The 21,034-nt window shown below is 54.9% G+C and overlaps 1 protein-coding gene across 4 annotated transcripts in view; it reads left to right on the top strand.

The window, feature by feature from the left end:
- USP20 (ubiquitin specific peptidase 20) overlaps window positions 1-21,034 on the top strand; it is a 42,607-nt gene that overhangs the window by 16,226 nt on the left and 5,347 nt on the right. For 2 of the 4 annotated variants that reach the window (XR_006887818.1, XM_046655543.1), the window contains exons 3-20: window positions 3,054-3,107; window positions 4,897-4,959; window positions 5,333-5,464; window positions 6,491-6,587; window positions 7,096-7,165; window positions 8,578-8,691; window positions 9,941-10,019; window positions 12,592-13,039; window positions 13,438-13,578; window positions 13,926-14,041; window positions 14,312-14,484; window positions 15,030-15,124; window positions 18,433-18,466; window positions 18,650-18,695; window positions 19,673-19,853; window positions 19,929-20,055; window positions 20,500-20,669; window positions 20,752-20,833. Coding sequence is in view for 2 of the 4 variants with exons in the window: in XM_046655543.1 (XP_046511499.1) it covers window positions 3,054-3,107; window positions 4,897-4,959; window positions 5,333-5,464; window positions 6,491-6,587; window positions 7,096-7,165; window positions 8,578-8,691; window positions 9,941-10,019; window positions 12,592-13,039; window positions 13,438-13,578; window positions 13,926-14,041; window positions 14,312-14,484; window positions 15,030-15,124; window positions 18,433-18,466; window positions 18,650-18,695; window positions 19,673-19,853; window positions 19,929-20,055; window positions 20,500-20,669; window positions 20,752-20,833 (2,222 nt within the window). In the remaining 2 variants the exon portion in view is untranslated. The remainder of the gene's footprint in view (window positions 1-3,053; window positions 3,108-4,896; window positions 4,960-5,332; window positions 5,465-6,490; window positions 6,588-7,095; window positions 7,166-8,577; window positions 8,692-9,940; window positions 10,020-12,591; window positions 13,040-13,437; window positions 13,579-13,925; window positions 14,042-14,311; window positions 14,485-15,029; window positions 15,125-18,432; window positions 18,467-18,649; window positions 18,696-19,672; window positions 19,854-19,928; window positions 20,056-20,499; window positions 20,670-20,751; window positions 20,834-21,034) is intronic. The other 2 variants (XR_006887819.1, XM_046655551.1) reach the window with 1 other exon arrangement.

The following is a 21,034-nucleotide window of genomic DNA, read 5'->3' on the forward strand; positions in this document are numbered from 1 at the left end:
ATGCTGTAGACACTTTTGTAAGTTGCTTTGTTCACGTGACAATATCTCCTGGAGCTCTTTGGACATTGGTGCGTGGAGAGAGCTTTCTCATTATTTGTCCCAAAGTTGTGCATATTTCATTTCATGGACTCCAGAACTGATCCTCCAGGGGTGAGCCCTGGGCTCCTGCCAGTACAAAGGACGCTTCAGTGGACGGCCTCGTGGGAATGTCGTTGTGTGCAGAGGCAGGACTGTGTGTAGAGCACGTTCCCAGAAGGGAGGTCGTCGGCTCAGGTTCTTAGACATGTTGCAGCTCCTCCTTCCAGGCCTCTGGTGCCAGTCGTCCAGCCTCCCTGCACCAGCACGTCCTGGGTGGCCTTTGGCCTGAGCTGGCTTGGTCCGGGCCTGCAGTGAGGGATCCGTTCTTCAAAGTGCCTGTGGCTTCTTTTGAAGTAGTTTTGCTTCTCGTGTGGTCTGTGGGAGGGGCAGAGCGAGGCTCTGGTGCATCTGTGCTTCTAATGCTGGGTTTCTTTCTGAGTCTGCACAAGGGAGTAAGTGAGACACACCGAGAGGAATTTTCCTCCAGAGGAGGCAGGAAAAGGGGAATCTGAGAGCAGGGAGATGAGCGAGGTGGGAGGAGGGAGGCAGAAGGTGAGGTTTGGGCTGCGATGTGGCAGCCTTTCAGAAGAGTGAGTGCTTCTGGAGCAGAAAGAGCAGAGCATTTGGAGATGTCTCAGGCCTGCATTTCAGAGAGCGTGTCTTTCAGCACCTCTTCAAGTATCCGGAAACCCGCGAAAGGAAACCAGCATTGTTTTAAAATACCCAGAACGGGCAAGGTTGTGCACAGGTAGCTCACAATGGAGGAAATGCAAACAGCTGAGAAACTTTTGAAAAGACATGCTTAGCTTCACTAGTGGTTGAGGATATTGCTAATGAAAGCAAGATGATGCCGTTTTCAGATGGGAAAACACAGGCTGATCCGATTCAGAGCCCACAGGGGTAGGGGGAAGTGGTGCACGCACGATGCAGTAGGCTGGACATCACTGTAACTTTAGGGGAGCAATTCCACCTCTGGGAACTTATCTAGTAAAAATGTAGGTACCACTTATAGAGATGCAGACGCAGCAGTATTTATTGAGCATTGTTTGTAAAAGGAAAATCTGGTGACAGCCTGAGTATTCATCAAGAAGGGAAGGGGCGAATAAGCTTTGGTGTGCCCGTAGTGTGGACACTTGGGCACTTATTGCAAAGAATGAGAAGTAGTCTCTGTGTACCGACTGAGAAGGATGACCATAGATCGGTGACAAAAACGTGTTACAGAGAAATATGTATAGTGTGATCTTATTTTTCCTGAAAATTACACCCCCCCCCCCAAATCTACGCGTATATGTTTGTACCAGAAGAAAGTATAGAGGGATAGACTTCAAATTTTTACAGCATATTTGTATCATACATTATATATTTCAAACTGTATATAGCATATATGTACCATTGGAATGGTTAGAACAAGCATACAATACTTTTATCATGCAAATAACTGAAATGAAAAAAGCCCTGGGAAGATGAGAGTGAATTGTGAAATTGGGGAATCACAGGAGATTATGGATTCGGGAGGGCGGGGGGTGGCCGCTTTGAGTCCGATGAGCATACTGATGTCCCGCCACCCACAGCGTCCTCAGGGAGAGACCCCACGTCACGGAGTGCAGGTCTCAGCCCCACCGCACGGGAGGAGCTGCTCCTCCTCAACCCGACTGGGAGCTCCGTGGGCAAACGCAGCCAGTGTCTGTGCTTGGCAGGAACACGAGCTTCCCGCGGGGGCCGGGGGGCCGACACAGCCACCCTCGCGGGGGAGCCAGGCTTCCTGGCAGCAGCTTTGATGGCCCAGGCTTCTTGGCCTCCCCTCCTGAGCCGACTCTGTAGCAGGGCGTGACTCGCTGAGCCTCAGTTTCTCGTCTGTAGCGTGGGGGTCTTGGTGAGCTGCTGCACAGACTGCCATTGGGATTATGTGAGCAACACGTGAAGAACTTAGCTGTCGTGGCCTCTCCCCGAGTGCCAGCTCTCACTCTGCTTGAGCCTAATATTGTGACTGCTCTCAGAGGCCGGCACCCAGAAGCCATCTCACACCTGACGGAGGCGGCACGCTGGACGTTCCCGAGGCTCAGCTGGGAGCTGCTGTTCTAGACGTGTGCAGACAGAGTTATTTAGGGCACAGTTTAAGTTCTTGTGACAAAGATACCCTGAAATACAGTGGCTTAGGTGACATGTAAGTTTACTTTTCTCTCACAGAACAGTCCAGAGGTAGGTAGGACCGGTAGAGTGGCTCTCCCATTCTCAACACAAGGCTTTTATCTCTAAGTCCAAGGTGGTTGCTTCAGCTCCCACCATCACATCCACATTCCAATCAATGGAAAGAGAAGGAAGAGTAAGGGTAGTGTACAGCTTGAAGTAGCACACGTCACTTTTGCTGTCATCCCATAAACTAGAACGGAGTCCCATGAACACAGTGGGGACTGAGAAACATCATCTGTGGCTGGCTGGTCATGTGTCCAGCCAAAATTCACACATTCTGTTATTAAAGCAAGAGGGAGCGATGTTGGTAGATAAGAAGCACCCCCAGAGACCTGGGTTTTTTCTGTGACCGATAAACCTAACTGATCTCCTAATGTGTCCCAGGCTCTGTGGAGTCACGGGGGTAGACCAAACGGACCATGCCTCTTTCATGGAGCGCACGGTCTAGATGGGGAAAGGCTTCAATCGTGCAGCAAAGGGAGAGTGGGAGGTGTGGGGAGAGAGCATGTCAAGTGGTCTGTTTAGTTAAGTTTCAAATGATTTTATTGACAGTGTTTTCGCAGGCACATAATAAAACACAATTCCAGCAATAGAGCGTAAGGCGCCTGTGGGGAACCTAATTCAGATTGGTGGCTGGCGAAGGCCTGTGGGAGGCAAACAGAGCCTTTAGGGTGCGTCCGTCTGTCTGTCCATCAGCATCAGCTGGTGGAGAACGGTGGGCGGCGCCCTCCAGGCTGGAGCAGCCTGCTCACATGCTGCTCTTTCTCTTCCCTCGACTCGCACAGGGAACCTGTCAGTCATGTGGTGTTGCTGGACCGAACCTGTGGGCCTGTCTCCAGGTAGGCTCTGCTGACAGCTGGTAGAGGCGTGGAGCTCCGTCTAGACTCCGGGCTGGGCATACCTGTCCCCAGCGGGTACTGCCGGAAAGCTCGGGCAGGGACACGGGACATGGATGTTTCGGGTGCAATGCCCAAGCCGTTAGAGCCGGCAAGTCCCTGGGTTGGCTGCCATGGCAGCTGTGGAAGTGACGAGAGAGGGAAGCAGGCTGGAGAAGCCTCGGGACTAATGATCGCACCTGTGTGAGAGGCGAAACTGTGCACTCATGGGTGCACGTGAGCCTAATGGAGGCGTCTTGGCTCTGAGCCCTGACACTTCTTAGTGACAGTCTGTCCCCGGGTCAGCCTGGGCCTCTGCTTCCCCACCTTTAAAGCAGGTGACGACACTGAGGACTGTCCCCACCTCGTGGGGTGAGGGTGGAATTTGGGAGGGTGATGCCTCTGATGGGCTTGGCAGGGTGTGTGCCACAGACAGTACCCCGTGAAACCCAGTCATGTTTTCATTATTACTGCTTATTACAAAGAAGGACAGTTATATCAAAACATGACGGTTTTATATGGGTGGTGGAATTATGGGTAATTTTCATTTTTTGTCTGTAATTCTGTAGTATTTTCCAAATTTCCTACAAGTGTATGTTTACTGCATTTTATAATCATATTAAAAATAACTATTACTTAAAATTTCCAGGGGCTGGCCCCGTGGCCAAGTGGTTAAGTTCTCACGCTCCACTGCGGCAGCCCAGGGTTTCCCTGGTTCGGATCATGGGCGTGGACATGGCGCCGATCACTGGGCCACGTTGAGGCAGCATCCCACATGCCACAACTAGAAGGACCCACAACCAAAATATACAACTATGTACTGGGGGAATTTTGGGAGAAAAAGCAGAAAGAAAAAAAAATAGATTGGCAACAGTTGTTAGCTCAGGTGCCAATCTTTTAAAAAAAGAAAGTTTCCTTAAAAACAAACACAAGTAGAAACAAGACAGGCTGAGGGGAAGACATCACAGTTCAAGTCTGCTTTTGCAGAAAACACGGGGGCCTGCAGGGTACTCTGGCCTGTCACTCAGTATAAAGTAGATTGCAAGACACTGTCTGGGCCCCTGGGGAACAGCAAGAAGTAGGACGCGTGGTCCTGCCTCCTGGGAGCCCACAGACCCCCAGAGAGACGGATGTGGAAGCCTCATGCAGAAAGCCGCTCATCCTTTATGACTCAGAAGGCCCTCCCCAGCCTGCATGGTGCTGATCACGGTGGAAAGGACAGCACTCCTGTGGGGAAGCGGGCCAAGGGCTGGGTGGAGGCCTGCGGCTGAGGCACTGATCTGGCCTTGGAGGATGGGTAGATTTGGGTGGGAGAGTGCAAGGCCAAAGGCAGGGTCTTCAGGGTCCTGCAGGGCCCCCTGTGGGGCCCTGGGTCAGCACTGGGTCCCGACTGCCTCTGCCCGTCCGGCATCCCCCATTGGAAAATGACTGTGAGGCCCACAGAAGTGTGCGTCCCGACAACTGGCCCAGTAGGAAGTGGGGTTTTGGCCGAAAAGGGATGAGTGGACGGGGAGAGGGTCTGGGCGCCGAGTAGCCAGGCCGTAGCCCATCTCGCTCAGAGCGCAGGGGCAGCTTTTATGGGGGCCACGCCTGCCCAACGCGAACTTCAGGCATGTAAGCCTGTGTCCCTGCAGGGTGGCAGGGCCTCAATTCCTTGTGGGTCCTGTCGGGTGGAGATGGGGGACACTGGCTCACTATGCTGGCACCGTCTTCTTGGCCAGCCCTAATCCACTCCTCTCCCCTCTCTCCCCAGGTCGCCTGCCCCTACGTTGGCTGTGGAGAGTCCTTCGCTGACCACAGCACCATTCACGCACAGGTGAGGGTGGTAGCCGGGAGCACGGCTCTGCAGTCAGACAGCGCAGAGTTCAAACCCCAGCTCCAGCTGCCTCCCAGCTCCATCCACCTGCTCTGGGTCTCAGTGTCTATGTCTGTAAAATGAGAAGAATCGTAGCAGGGTTGCTGCAAAGAAGCAAGAGCTAGTGCAGGTGCAAGCACTTGGCAGCTGTCCGTGCTGGATAAGCAGCAGCCCTTGGCATTCCTGGCTGGAGGGTGAGCAGGTGCCGGGCTTCCAGGCCCTGTGCTGACCAGGCCTCTCCCGGAGGCCTGGGAGCTGAGGCAGCCCCGATGCAGGCTTCAGGCATGTCTTGGGCCCGTGTATCCTTGACCCTGTTTTGGATCTGGCCCTCCAGGTGAAAAAGCACAACCTGACGGTGAACCTGACCACGTTCCGGGTGTGGTGTTATGCCTGTGAGAGGGAGGTGTTCCTGGAGCAGCGGCTGGCGGCCCACCCACCAGGCCCCTCGCCCAAGTTCTCGGAGCAGGTGAGGGGGTGCTGCAGGGTCGGTTTGGTTGGTGGTGACAGGTGTCAAGGGCAGGGCCATGTGATCTGAACATCGGTGGAGCGTGGATTGGTGGGTCCCAGACGGTGTCTGTCCCTGGTGAGTGTTCTCAGGTGACTTTGAGGAGCTCGTGTCGGCAGATGCTCGCTGAGCCCCGGCCGGGTGCCAAGGCCCATGTGAGGCGATGAGGACAGAGGTGACTGGGAGCGGGCCTCCCTCAGGGAGCTCACAGGCTGGGGGGAGGCCGTGGGGAGGTGAGGGTCTGGGTGCGCCGGGGCCGTGGGACCGGTGGAGAGGCCCTGGCAAGCCCAGGTGTAAAATGAGCCCAGGGGAATCATGAGGAGTCACTGCAGGTGCTTCTCTGTGGGAAACGCCTGGAAACCCACTGGGCGTGCGCCAAGCGGGGCGCCGTGCAGCCCTTAGAGGTGGCGGCTCAGCGCGGGCGCGGAGGCCCAGCATGGGGCGGTGGTCCGTAAACCAGTTGTGGGACTGGCCAGCAGGATGGGGGCACAGGGAGGCTGGGACGTGCGTGTGCGCGTTGTGCCTCCCCCACGTTTAGATGGTGCCCGGCACGGAAGAGCTGCTCGGTCAGTGTGTGTGGAGCACATTTGTGGGCGTGTCAGCGTTTATGATTTTTTACCAAAAACGCTGTAAAACAATATATTCAGTGCCCTGTTTTGAAGCATGTTTATGTTAACAGTTTAAAATCTACAGAGATACATAGAGACTATTAACAGTGGTTGTCTCGGAAAAGTAGGATTGCATGTTGTTGTTCTTTGTTTCTGATTTTTTCCAAATTTACTATAAATAAGATAAATTAATACTATTCATTATCGTGAATAAGGGCAAGGCCAATGATGCCATCTCTTTCCCGGTATCCTCTGCTCCCACGGGCTGGCTCAGTGCAGGCTCCCGGCTGAGGCTTGGCTTCCTTCCCCCGGAGGCACATGGGCCTCTGGCGCCGACTCCCCCTCCTCCCGTTTTCCTCACTTGGAGTCTCTAACGCAGGATGCCCCGCTGCCCTCCCACCCTCTGAAAGCCGTCCCAATTGCTGTGGCCGACGAGGGAGAGTCCGAGTCAGAGGACGATGACCTGAAACCTCGAGGTAACAGCCCCTCCGCGGGACAGGGCTGCTGCTGGGCCAGGCGGGGGCCTTGGTGGCAGGCAGGGAAGCTCTGTGCGCTGTGCTGCAGGGGCAGGGAAGGGCGGCAGGATGGCCATCCGTACAGCATGGCAGCTTCTCCTGGAGGGCCAGCTGCCCGACTGAGGCCTGGAGGCCTGGCAGTCGTCGTGCCCTGTGTCAGCCCTGTGGCCCTGGGCAGGCCGGCGCCTCTGCACCCGGCCTCTTGCCTGTACAGTGTGGACCATGGGCCGGGCTGCGTGGAGGGCAGAGGCATCCGTCTGTTCCGTACACTCAGGGAACCGTGGGCATTGTGAGCAGGAAGCATGTTAACTTAGTTGGAAGATTTCTGGGGTGCAGCAGCAGCCACCGTGTCCTGCTCTGCGTGGGTCCTGATGGCTGGAGAGCCACAGCCATCTCCCGGGGTGTGCTGTGAGCTTCCTGGCCGGGCAGCACGCTCACTGTCCCCTCCCCGTGTGCACTGCTTTCCTAGGCCTCACGGGCATGAAGAACCTGGGGAACTCCTGCTACATGAATGCTGCCCTGCAGGCCCTGTCCAATTGGTAGGTGGTCACCTCATCTGGGAGATGGGGGTCAGGGGACGTCCCCGGGAAATAGCAGCAGCAGCCTCCGAGTTGTGTTGCGTATGTTGCATATGGATACACATCAAAACCCCTGAAAACACACAATGACCCAGCAATACTTCCCGTCGGCCCGGATCCTAAGGAGGTAACCAGAGATGTGGAGAAAGTTGTCTGTGCCAGCATGTTCATCTTCTGTGGTTTATTGGAAACCACTTAAACAATTGAAACAGTTAGAGTGCAAATTCATCCTAGGCCAGCCTTACAGTGAGTGCAGGAAAAGATGCTGCAGGACAATATTTACTGAAATGGGAAGGGGTTCAGAATATGGTAGCGGGAAAAGGAGTTTGTAAAGCTTTGTATGGTGCAATCCCGTTTTGGGGGGAAGTATTAGCTTCCATCTGGGATAGGCTGTGACCTCCATGAGGCCCGGGCATCTCCTATGCCTGCTGCACAGATGTCCCACCTAGTGGGACTCAGGGTATGTGTATGTGAAGGGCGGGTGGGGGAGGGGTATGTGTGCATAGAAAAGGCTACAAGGATATGCCCGAGTCTTCAGAGTAGCTGTCTTCACGTGGTAGGATTAAGGTCGGTTATTATTGTCTGCTTGTCTGTATTTTCTAGTTTTTCTGCAATGAATGTATATTTCTTATGTAATGAGATAAGTTTCAAAAACTTGAGGAACAGGGGAGTGGTGGGGATGCCGTCTGGCTCCAGAAGGTTCCTACAGAATGGGCTGACAGGAGGAGCAGGTGCTGCTTCCTCTCGTTCACGCAGCAGGCGTCCCCTGACCCCACGGCCCTGAAGTGGGGCGCTCACCTGACCTGGGGGAGGCGGGGCCAGGTCTCGCATCCCAGGGCCGCCATAACAAAGTGCCACAGACCAGGGGCTCGAACAACAGAAGTTTCTCCTCTCCGGGTTCTGGAGGCTGGAATCCAAGGTCAAGGTGCGGGCAGGTTGGCTGCTTCTGAGGCCTCTCTCCTTGCCCTGCAGACAGGCCCCTTCTCCCTGTGTTTTGATGTCATCTTCCCTCTGTGCATGTTTGTGTCCCAATTTCCTCTTCTTATAAGGACACCAGTCATACTGGACTAGGGCCCACCCTGATGACCTCATTTTAAGCTAATCACCTCCTTAAAGACCCTGTCTCCAAATACAGCCGCATTCTGAGCTCTGGGGTCAGGGCTTCAGCATAGGGATTTTGGGGGACACAATCCAACCCGTAACAAGTGGGATCCTTCTAGTCATCTGCAGGTGTTTCTGGCTGCAGGGGGCTCCGGCACATCCCCCACACAAGCAGTGCCCCCACAGGAAACTTGCTTCTCCACCCAGGTTTTCAAACAGTGCCATGTCCTCTTCTTTTCTCTTCTGCTCCCCTCGCTTCCCCTGTCCCCCAGCCCTCCGCTGACCCAGTTCTTCTTGGAGTGTGGAGGCCTGGTGCGCACGGACAAGAAGCCAGCCCTGTGCAAAAGTTACCAGAAGCTGGTCTCTGAGGTCTGGCACAGGAAACGGTGAGTGGCCGAGCCCCTGACCTCGGGCAGCTGTGTGTGGACGAGGATTTTCTCTCGGGCCCTCGGTCGAGCACTTGCCATACTTTACTCTGCGTAATGCTCACGGCACCCCTGTGAAGTGTCGGTCAGAGCCAACCCTATTTTACAGACTGGGGAAACTGAGGTTCAGAGAGATCTTGCTCCAGGTCACACAGCTTGGGAAAGGAGGAGGTAGAATTTGAACCTGGCGTTGAGCTGAGCCGGCAGCCACCATGTGCTCAGAGGAAAGAATCTCATGGTGGCGGCTGGTGCTGATGAGGCGGGGGCTTCACCTGTGTGAAACGAATTCAAGGACCGGAAGCTTGGGTTAGCCCTGTGTCTCCAGGGAAAGGCAAGATTGGGAATAACTTAAAATGAGTGCACAGAAATACATTAAGCGTAAACCAGATTTTAAAACAGTTTGATGCAATGTAATTCCAATTTTGTAGGAAGCCAGGTTTAAGTGTATGCCTGTACATAATGTTGTATATGTGTCTGTATTTTCATGAAAAAATCTGGACATCTTAATGGTAGTTATCTCTGGGTAGTACTGTTAGTGGTGGTGTTTCTTTGTTGGGCTTTTCTGAAATTTTTGATTTTTCAATAATGAACTTGTATTACTTTTGAAATTAGAAAAAGCACGATAGGGCCGGCTCCGTGGCCGAGTGGTTAAGTTCGCGTGCTCCGCTGCAGCGGCCCAGGGTTCGGATCCTAGGCGCGGACATGGCACCACTCGTCAGGCCACGTTGAGGCGGCGTCCCACATCCCACAACTAGAAGGACCTGCAACTAAGATATACAACTATGTACAGGGGGGCTTTGAGAAATAAAGCAGAAAAAAAAAAAAAGGTTGGCAACAGTTAGCCCAGGTGCCAATCCTTAAAAATAAAAAGGAAGATTGGCAACAGTTGTTAGCCTAGGTGCCAATCTTAAAAAAAAAAGAAAAAGAAAAAGCACAATAAGTATTCTGGAGTGAAAACAATTTTAAAGTAGGCTTGTCGTGGACCAGTGGAAAAGGATGCCATCCCAGTCAAGAGCTCTTTGCCTGGTGGAGCTGCGACTTGACATTTTCCTTCTTGACTGTAGGGATGTGCGAGCCTGCTGGGCTCCTGGCCGGGTCGGCGCCTCCTGGCAGTGCAGGAGAGTCTGATCGGCCTCGCTGACTGCCGGCCCTGGAGGGGTGAGGAGCTCGGAGCCGGCCACCGGCGCTAATGGGTCTGGTCTTCCTACAGCCCAAGCTACGTGGTTCCCAGCAGCCTGTCCCACGGGATCAAGTTGGTCAACCCGATGTTCCGAGGCTATGCCCAGCAGGTAGGCCATGGAGCTGCCCAGGGGACCCCCACTACCTCCCAGGTCTGGCTTTGACACCAAGACCAGCATGGAAAACAGTAACAGCGGCTCAGCGTGGTGAAGCGGCTCTCCCCATCAGAGCCTCGCTGCCTGAGCCCTCACGTGTGTGAGGACGTGGGAGCCTCCCAGCAGATTGCCAGAATGGGGAGACTGAGGCTCAGCGGGCCACGGCCCTCGCCCAGGTCACCCAGCTGGTGCCTGGTGAGGGGAAATTTGACCTCAGGCAGTCTGACTCCGGAGTCTGTGCTCTGCGTTCACAACGGCACGGGGTTTCTCCTTCCCCAGACCACAGGCAGAATTTCCCTTTATTAAAGTAGACCTTTGATTACAAGTTTCTGTAAGTCTAGAGAACCCCTTTGAAACCAGCAATATCTATTGCGTAAAACCATGGGGCCTAGACAAAGCAGAACACAGCCGCACATGTGCCCCAGCCCCGAGCTGAGCCGGTCGTTCCTGTGGTCCAGGTCCCTGCCCCCGATCGACACACGGCCTGTGTTCACTGCTGGGCGTGTGGGTGGAGCGGAACCTGATGGCATTGCTGTCTCTGCTGCCTGAATGTGGGGGCCAGGCACAGGGCAGCAGTCACGCGAAGGCTGCCTTCCGCCCCACCCTTCGGCCCCACCACCCTACCTCCCAGCCCTTCCTGGGGGGAGGGCTGCTGGGTATTTCTCTGCTCACACCCTCGGTTGGAGGAATGCCAGGCTCCCGACTGAGAAGCCCTGTGCAACCTAAGCTTCACCCGTTTTGGAAAGTGATAATGTCCACTGATGAAAATTCACCATTCACCATTTATTAGGTGGCCACCACCTGCCACATAAGTACAGCCCTGTTCATCCTCACAGAACTCTCTCGAAGTGGGCCCTGTCATCACCCCTGTGGTATAGGTAAGCAGCTGAGGCTCAGAGAGGTTCTATACCTTGCTTAGGTCACACAGCACACAGTGGCAGGGATGAGATTCAGGCCTAGCTGAGCCATCCCTCCCTGCGGTGCCACCTTCATTCTCTACAGGGCGCCTTGCTGGCCCTCGGGCTCTCAGTGAGGACGCTGTGGGGTAGGGCCACTCAGCTGCTGCATAGCATACACTCGGACTCCAGAAACATCCTTTTCTCTCGTTCTTGGAAATAATGCACAGGACGTTTCTGAGCCTGAAAGGTAGATGCAGCTGTGGGCTTCAGTTAATAGCCAGAGGCTGCTGTGTTTCCACATAGCTTGAGCTTTAAGTGACGACTGCAGAGTACTTTTGTTAAAAGGAAGAACCAGAAAGAAAAGTGGATGACGTATCAAGAGCCTGTTTCTCAAAAGCACCTTTCGGTGTCCCTGGCATGGGACACACTTCTCCTCCCGCTCCCTCTCTGCTGTGAGAGAAGCTTGCCGTCCATTTCTCTGATCTGAGCCTGATACCTGGCCTTCGCAAATCTGCGCAGAGGCCTCCCTCCCCACCGCCAGCACTCAGAGACGGGCCCTCTCTCCAAATCCGGGATGTGAGGCTTTGGGCTTGGCTGGGTCTGGCCACTGCATGACCCCTGCCTCACGTGGGTCGGGAACTGGGCCCGGAGGGCTGCTTCTGACGCCTGCGTCAGGGACTGTGAGGGACGGAACTGGACTTGGAACCCAGTGGCCCAGCACCACACCAAGTGCCCCAGTTGTCCATGGCCAGCTGCTGTCACCATCTTCTGACCTTTAAAGTGTCTCCTGTGTGTGCACCTCTCTTGGCTGGGCTCAGTGGCAGGCTGTGCCTGAGGCATCGCTGCCCTGGCTTCCCGCGGGGTTGGTGACTGAGTCATAGATGAGTCGTAATAATACGCAGAATCACTGTTGTGATTTGAGACCCAGCCAGCCTGAAGTGGCAGCCTGGTCTTGGTCATGCCCAGGTCTGTGGGAAGGTGAGCTTCTGCCTCCGGAGCCTGTGCTCATGTCACAGGCCACAGTGGCAAGGGGAGGCGTGGGCATGGAGGGCTGGAGCAAGAGTCAAGGGGAGGCATGGGTGTGGGGGCTGGGGCAGGACTCAGAGAGCAGCGCTGAGGTGCAGGTGGCCTGGCTGCCAGGTGATGTCGCTCCCTGCAGCTCTCACCTGAGCCCTCACATGCACACATGCCTTCGGTATCACCTTTGTCCTTCCACAGGCTCCCTAACCACCCCAGTGGGTCCCCTCCTTTAGGGAGCAAGGTGACTTTAATGGCTGAATGTGGTCCCTCTGCTTTCTTCCACACTGAGTTGGAAGCAGGGCTCCAGGTCATTAAGAACGTGAGCTCTGAGGAGTCGGGTGAGGGTCTCAACTTGGCCACTTTACAGCTGTGTGACCTGGGAGGAGTCCCTCAGCCTCTCTGAGCCTCAGTGCCATCAGGAGTTTAGGGTTAGGACAGAACTGCCCTGGAGGCCACTGTGAGGGGTTGATCAGTGCATCTGCACAGGGCGCCAGCAAGGCCCCGCGAGCTGAGGTGGCCGGCATCCTCGTCAGCAGAGGCAGTGTATGCTTGTGGCAGGTTCCTCCCACCCCCAGGGACAGCCCTCGTGACGCGACCCCTGGTTCCAGGACACCCAGGAGTTCCTGCGCTGCCTGATGGACCAGCTGCACGAGGAGCTCAAGGAGCCAGTGGTGGCGGCAGCGGCGGCCCTGACAGAGGCTCGGGACTCAGACTCGAGCGACTCAGATGAGAAGCGCGAGGGCGACCGGAGCCCATCAGAGGATGAGTTCCTGTCCTGCGACTCAAGCAGTGACCGGGGTGAGGGCGATGGGCAGGGGCGTGGCGGGGGCGGCTCGCAGGCCGAGACGGAGCTGCTGATCCCAGACGAGGCGGGCCGCGCCATCTCCGAGAAGGAGCGGATGAAGGACCGCAAGTTCTCCTGGGGCCAGCAGCGCACAAACTCGGAGCAGGTGGACGAGGATGCCGACGTGGACACTGCCATGACTGCCCTTGACCACCAGCCCACGGACGCTCAGGCACCGTCACCGCGGTCTGCCAGCCCCTGCCGCACGCCAGGTACCAGACAACTGCTCGGGGAACCACGGCCCTGTTTGTCCTGCGCCTGCAGCGTCCCGAGCGCGGATAAGCAGTGTCCTGTTAGCTCCCCCTGCACCCTCGGGGGTTCCACCACTAGATCCAACTTCCGGCTGGGAAATCAGTTGGCTACATGATGTGTCCGGACTCCCTCAGCTAACAAAGCTGAGTGACCGCCTTGAGCTGTCCACTGGAGACGTGGAGAATGTGGACAGCACGTCCTGTGTGTCTGTTGAGGGCTGGGGTGGGCACAGGACAGAGGAGACACGGTGGGTGCAGGCCTCGGTCCCTTTGGGAGGTGCTGGCAGGTCCTCTTCCTGACCAGGCACCAGAGCTGGCTTGGCCGCCCTAGTCCAGCCCAGTCCCCTCTCTGCCCCCAGAGCCAGACAATGAGGCCCACATGCGCAGCGCCTCTCGCTCCTGCAGCCCCGTCCACCACCACGAGGGCCACGCCAAGCTGGCCAGCAGCCCTCCTCGTGCGAGCCCCGTGAGGATGGGACCATCATACGTGCTCAAGAAAGGTTCGGAGGATTGGGCAGGGAGGGCAGGTCAGCAGGGCGCTGGCATGTGGAGCTCGGGCCTGGCAGTGGAAGTCGTGCCTGTGGCTGTCATTTTTGAGTGCTCGTTGCCAGGGGCTGTGCTGCGTACTCCTCCCGCAGTGTCTCTGAGCTTTCCTAATGCCACTGGGACATGAGTAGGGCGGGGTGCGGGGGGGGGGGTCCCATCTTACAGACGATGACTGAGGCACCGGGTTGGGAATTGCAGACCCAGTCACAAGACTCGTACAGATCTGACCTCGTATCATAGCTAAGCTAGCCCCTACACCTGCCCACTGCGGGCTGGGCCTAGTCCCGTGCTGTGCCCCCAGCCCAGGTCTTGAGCGCCGGCAGCCGCAGGCGGAAGGAGCAGCGCTACCGCAGCGTCATCTCCGACATCTTCGACGGCTCCATCCTCAGCCTCGTGCAGTGCCTCACTTGTGACCGGGTGGGTGCCCCGGGCGTGGGGGAGCGTGCTGGTCTTCACTGTCCTCGGCGGTCCTCGCTCAGGTTGTGGGGCGGCGGATGCTCCACAGGGTGCCTCTGCCTCTCTAGGGGAGCGCCTGGTTCTGGGGCTCCTGTGTCTGAGGGCTGGGGAGCAGGCCTGCTGGCCCACACCTACTGGCCAGTGGCTGGGGTTCAGGGTGCAGACTTAGCTTCGTCTGGGCAGCGTAGAACCCTGGAATGTGGAGACCCAGGCTGACCTTCAACCCCACAGGTGTCCACCACGGTGGAGACATTCCAGGACCTGTCGCTGCCCATTCCTGGCAAAGAGGACCTGGCCAAGCTCCACTCGGCCATCTACCAGAACGTGCCGGCCAAGCCAGGAGCCTGCGGGGACAGCTACGCTGCCCAGGGCTGGCTTGCTTTCATCATGGAGTATATCCGAAGGTAGGCCTGCCTTCCCGCTCGCTGGAGAAGCAAGACCACCTTGGCGCAGCCGTCTTGGAACTTGCCTCCTGGGCAGGCGCAGACCTGAAACAGCAGAGTACAAGTGTTTGCAGGGATGAGGGTAGAGTCCGGAAGGGAGCTCGAGGCTGCAGGAGGCGTGGGAGTTAGCTAAGTGGGGTGGGGATGTCCCTTGGCCACCCTGGGATGGCCAGGACTGGAAGGCGGGTGACGACGGGCATGACCCAATGGCAGCTAGAAAGGAGGACGGCAGAGGGAGTCCAGGCCCTGCCCTGCCTCATGTTGGGAACCCATACCGTGCCCAGAGGAGGGACCAGCGTGATGGCGCCCTTCACAGTGAGGAAGGCGGGGCTCAGAGAGAGGTGATGTCACCGTCCCAGGGACACCGAGCTCTCAGCTGGTGGTCTCAGGTGTCTGGCTCCAGCCCTCCGCCCACTCCACGCATGGGCCAATCTGCCTCTAGGCCCGAGCACACCTCCATCCCAAGGCCCTGGCAGCACCCTCCCACCCCCGTTCTGTCTCCGCAGGTTCGTGGTATCCTGTACCCCCAGCTGGTTTTGGGGGCCAGTTGTCACCCTCGAAGACTGCCTCGCTGCCTTCTTCGCTGCCGATGAGCTGAAGGGTGGGTCAGCTGGCTGGCTGGGGGTGCTGCTGGGCCGGCTACAGTTCACGTTCTGGGATTCACTGTCGCTAGGTGTTCCCTGCCGGCCGGCTAGGCGGGGGGTGCGTGCTGTCCCAGCCCCACCTCCCTGTAGCTCTTAGGGGTTCACCTGTGTTTCTTTTTTTACCAGTTTGGTGGACAAAAATGACATCATGCTTTAATTTTTGCATTTCCTTGATTATTAATGAGCTTGAACAGTTTTTCATTAAGTGTGTTAGCTGTTTGTATTTCCTATTTTGAAATTTCCCATTCCGATCCTTTTCCTATTTTTCTGCTGTTTGGCATCTTATTAATCTTTAGGCAAACTCTTCTTAGTTTTTAATTGTGGTGAAATATACATAATGTGGCCTTTACCATCTTAGCCATTTTTAAGTGTAAGTTCAGTACTGTGAACTATGTTCTCATTATAAAAGGAGATAACTTAGGAACAGCTAAATGGAGGAAATGCTTAGGGCAAGGCATGTGGGAAAGGCACGGAGCTTCCATGCTCTCTGAGCGCTGCTCTCCCCGAGTCTCCACGTGTTCAGAAGCTCTCTGAACCCCATACGACTGGGATTTTTCTGGAGGCTTCCTCACGTAGGCGGGATCAGTTATTGTCTCCGTTTCCAGCCCCTCTCCCCTCTCTGAAGGATGGGGGGCGGGGCTGAAAATTCCAAACTTCTAATCATGGCTTGCTCTTTCTGGTGAGCAGCCCCCATCCAGGAGCCCACCCAGAATCACCTTATTAGAGCAAAAGACACTGCCATCACCCAGGAAATTCCAAGAGATTTAGGGACTTTGTGTCAGGAACCAGAGTCAAAGGCCGAATGTTAGAACAAAAAATGCTCCTCATGCTCCTATCACTTAGGGAATTGCAGAGACTTTAAGAGCCCTGTGCCAGGAGCCTCGGGCAGAGACCAATATTTATATTTTGTATTATCTCACACTCTTCTTCGGTTCCTTTCATCAATGTCGTATAGTTTTCAGTGTACAGATTTTTCACTTTGGTGAAATTTATTCCTATGTGTTTTATTGTTTTTGATGCTATTATAACGGGTTTTTCTTTTGTTTTCTTTATTTCTCATTCAGATTATTTTTGTTAGTGTATAGAAATGCAACTGATTTTTGTTGGTTGATTTTTGCATTCTACAACTTTGCCGAATTCGTTCATTAGTTCTAACAGTGTTTTGGTGGAGTCTTTGGGTTTTCTATACCCAAGATCATGTCATCTGCAAACAGGGACAATTTTGCTTCCTCTGTTTGGATTCTCCTTATTACTTTTTCTTGCCTAATTGCTCTGGCTAGGACTTGCATGCTGTGTGGATAGGAGTGGTGCGAGTGGGCATCCTTGTCGTGTTCGTGGTCTTAGATAAGGAAAGCTGTCAGCTTTTCATTTTTGAGTAGGATGCCAGCTGTGGGTTTATCTTATATGGCCTTTGTTATGTTGAGGCATGTTCCTTCTAAACCCAATTTGTTGAGTGCTTTTATTGTGAAAGGGTGTTGAAATTTGCCAGATGCTTTTTCTGTATCTATTGAGAGGATCGTAGGATATTTTTCCTTCATTCTGTTAATGTAGTGTATCATGTTTGTTGACTTGCATTTGATAAACCATCCTTGCATCCCAGGGATAAATCCCATTCGATCATGGTGTATGATGCTTTTAATATGCTGTTGAATTCAGTTTGCTAAAATCTTTTGAGGATTTTTGCATCCGTGTTCATCAGGGATGTTGGCCTCTGGTTTTCCTTTCTTGTGGTGTCCTCACCTGGCCTTGGTATCAGGGTGAAGCTGGCCTTGGAAAATGAGTTTGGGAGTGCTCCCTCCTCCTCAGTTTTCTGGAAGTGTTTGAGAAGGAGTGGCGTTAATTGCTCTTTGAATGTTTGGTAGAATTCCCCAGTGAAACCTCTGGCCCTGGGCTTTTTTTTCTTGGGAGGTTTTTGATTACAGCTTCAATCTCCTTAGTCGTTAGTGGTCTGTTCAGATTTTCTATTTCTTCATGATTCAGTCTTGCTAGGTTGTGTGTTTCTAGGAATTTATCTGTTTCCTCTAGGTTGTCCGGTTTTTTGGTGTATAATTGGTCTTGGTCGCCTCTTATGATCCTTTGTGTTTCTGTAGTGTCAGTTGTAAGTACCCGCCTTTATTTATAATTTTGTTTATTTGAGTCCTCTCCCTTTTTTCTTGGTTAATCTAGGTAAAGGTTTGTCAATTTATCTTTTTGAAAAACCAACTCTTAGTTTCAGTGATTTTTCTCTATTGTCTTTCTAGTCTCTGTCCCATTTATTTCAGCTCTAATCTTTATTATTTCCTTCCTTCTGCTAACTTCGGCCTTAGTTTATTCTTCTTTTTCTAATTTCTTAAGGTGTGAAGTCGGGTTGTTTAAGGTCTCTCTTTTTTTAATGTAGGCATTTTTTGCTGTAAAATTCCCCTTAGGGCTGCTTCCGCTGCATCTTATAAGTGCTGACATGTTGTATTTTCATTTTTGTTTGTGTCTCAAGATGCGTTCTGATTTCCGTTTTGATTTCTTCTTTGACCCATCGGTTGTTCAGGAGTATATGGTTTAATTTCCACATATTTGTGAATTTTTTAGTTTTCCTCCTATTATTTGTTTCTAGTTTCATATGACTATGGTTGGAAAAGATACTAGATATGATTTCAGTCTTCTTAAAGTTAAGATTTGCTTGGTGGCCCAATGCATGACCTCTCCTGGAGAATGTTCTGTGTGCACTTGAGAATCTGCTGCTGTTGGATGGAATATTCTGTGTATGTCTTTTAGGTCCATTTGGTCTGTAGAGTTATTCCTGTCTTTTATTCCCTTATTTTCTGTCTGGGTAATCAGTCCAATGTTGAAAGTTGGGTACTGAAGTCCCCTATGCCATTGTATTGCTGTCTGTTTCTCCCTTCAGTTGCGGCAATACTTGCTTTAAATATTTAAATGCTCCAGGTGCATGTGTAAATATTTAGGTGTTGGGTGCGTATGTATTTACAATAGTGACATCCTCTGGATGAATTGACCCCTTTGTCACTATACAGTGACCCTGTCTCTTGTAACTGATTCTGATGGGAAGTCTGTTTTCTCTGATATAAATGTAGCCCCCTTGCTCTATCTTGGTTTCCATTTACATAGACTGTCTCTCTCCATCCCTTCACTTGCAGCCTGTGTGTGTTCTCAAAGCTCGAGGGAGTCTCTTGTAGGCAGCATGTTGTGGTTTTATTTCTTAAGCATAAGTCACTACATGTACTTCTGTCCCCATGGCCGTGCCTGCTAACCTGCGTCACTTTTACTGCCCTAGGTGACAACATGTACAGCTGTGAACGGTGTAAAAAGTGAGTGTGTGACTCTAGGGGCTTCTCCCCCACTTCCCATTTCCAACCTCTGTGGTCCGCCTGTGTTGCACACGCTTCCCCTGGGTTCCCCCAGACTTCCATCCTGATCTCAGAGAGGTGACCAGGGCGGGAGGGGTGCCCCCACCGCGGGTCGCTCACCGTCTCTCGCCCGCTCTCTCCCAGGCTGCGGAATGGGGTGAAGTACTGTAAGGTCCTGCGGTTGCCCGAGGTGAGTGGACGCCTCCTGCCGCTGCCACCCGCCAGGGTTTCTCCACACTGATGGGTGGGGACGCACAGGGCACAGGCCGACCCTCCCTGACCGGAAGCTTCTGAGCTCAAGAGGCCCGTGGAGAGTCTGCTGCTTTGGCTGAGAGACCTCCTGGGACGGTCTGGCTAATTTTTCAGTTGGTAGCTTGGCACCCTCTCGCCTGTGGCCTCAGCTCCGTGGTCACTCAGCATGCTTTGTGAGGGCCCAGAGCAAGGCAGGCCTGGGGGCACAGATGGGAGGGGAGGGCACCTGGCCGACGGGGCTGTCAGGGAAGGCCTTCTGAGGAGGTGGCGTCTCAGTGGGCCCTGAGGACGTAGGCAGGCGTCAGCCTCATGGAGGGATAGTGGGGAAGGGACAGGTGGCAAAACTCTGAAGCAGGACGGGCTTGGCTGAGCCACGGCAGGCCCGTGTGGCTGGAGCAAAGAGGAGCGTGGCCCCAGATGCGGGTGCCTGAGGTGGTGCTGAGCGGGTTTGGGAAGGCTTTGTGGAGAAGCCTTCTAGAGGTCAGTGCCAACGGAACTAGGTGTCAAGATCTTTGGATGGTGAATTCGACGGGCTGGTGAGAGTCAGCTTCATGTACAGACGAGGCCAGCTATGGGACAGCCCACCTCGAGATGGTGGCCGATCCTGTTAGCGAAGCTTGGCCCTGCCATCATGTCTGCCTTTATCGGGGCTCTTAAAGGAGCCCAGCTCAGCTTCCACGCGTGGTTCTTCCACGTGTCCAGACGGAGTCAGTGGGTGGGACCCATCAGCTGGCTTGGGCTTCTAGAAGGCTCTAGCCACTGGGTTTCTTGTTTCCACCTGGCTGACAAGACCTGAGTGGGTCAAGCAGTGGGCTAATGGGTGTCCCAGGGCCCTGCCTCGAGGCCCCCGCCTGGTTACCGGGGCTCCCAGGGCCATGGGCAGCCCTGGGACGAGCGAGGCCTCCGCGCCCGCAGATCCTGTGCATCCACCTGAAGCGCTTCCGGCACGAGGTGATGTACTCATTCAAGATCAGCAGCCACGTCTCCTTCCCGCTCGAGGGCCTCGACCTGCGCCCCTTCCTCGCCAAGGAGTGCACGTCCCAGATCACCTCCTACGACCTCCTCTCGGTCATCTGTCACCACGGCACGGCAGGCAGTGAGTCTAGCCCCGCCACCCTGCCCCGTCCCCATGCCCTGGGGTGTCTGTGACCTGTCTCCCTCTCCTGCGCAGGTGGCCACTACATCGCCTACTGCCAAAACGTGATCAACGGGCAGTGGTATGAATTTGATGATCAGTACGTCACCGAGGTCCATGAGACGGTGGTGCAGAACGCCGAGGCCTACGTCCTCTTCTACAGGTGTGGGCCCTGGGAGTCGGAGGACGGCTGGGGCTGGCTGCAGAACAGCGACCGGGCCCCCACCTGGTGACCTGGGGGCCCGGATGTCCTGCCCCTCCTCCCCAGGGCTTACTCTGGGGTGTGTGGGGATGGTGGAGCTGGGGGCGTTTTAGGTCCCGGGGAGTAAGGATTTGAGTTTTTAAGAAAGAGCCCCTCATTTCTGTGGGGGAAGCGGGAAACTCAGGAAGTCGAGTCTGGGTCTTCTAGAGTGGTTCTCGTGGGAGGTGAGGGGACCAGAACCCCGGCAGGGATGGTGAGCCTCCTGAGATGCAGCCAGATCACCCAGGGGCTCAGCTGGTGGGTGGCTCTGCACACAGCGCTGGAGAGGACGTGGCTGGTGCCCCCAGACAGCTGTGAGCCCAGACACAGCCCCTCCTTCCTCTCCCCGCCCCACCCCTGCCCCAGGAAGAGCAGCGAGGAGGCTGTGCGGGAGCGGCAGCAGGTCGTGTCCCTGGCTGCCATGCGGGAGCCCAGCCTGCTACGCTTCTATGTGTCCCGAGAGTGGCTCAACAAGTTCAACACCTTCGCTGAGCCAGGGCCCATCACCAACCACACCTTCCTCTGCTCCCACGGAGGTGAGGGCGCCCTCTCTGTGGCCAGAGTACAGGGCGGGTGGGCCGAGCCCCCAGCTCTCCCTCCCTCTGCCTTCCTCCGCAGGCATCCCGCCCAACAAATACCACTACATCGACGACCTGGTGGTGATACTGCCACAGAACGTCTGGGAGCACCTCTACAACAGGTACAGCCCCCGGGCAGCCTCTCCTGGAGGGCCAGCCTACCCCGAGCAGGCCGGGTGCTCAGCTGGGCGGGACAGGAAGACCGCTGGGACCCGTCGCTGTCCCCACTCAGGCAGCAGACCAGAGTGGAAGCAGTCTCAGGGGCTTCCTGTACAGCTGTGTCTGCACTGAGACACCCGTCAGCGGTGGGTGTCCAGCGTCAT

Source organism: Equus quagga, chromosome 1 (assembly GCF_021613505.1).
Source record: "Equus quagga isolate Etosha38 chromosome 1, UCLA_HA_Equagga_1.0, whole genome shotgun sequence".
NCBI classification, from domain to species: domain Eukaryota; kingdom Metazoa; phylum Chordata; class Mammalia; order Perissodactyla; family Equidae; genus Equus; species Equus quagga.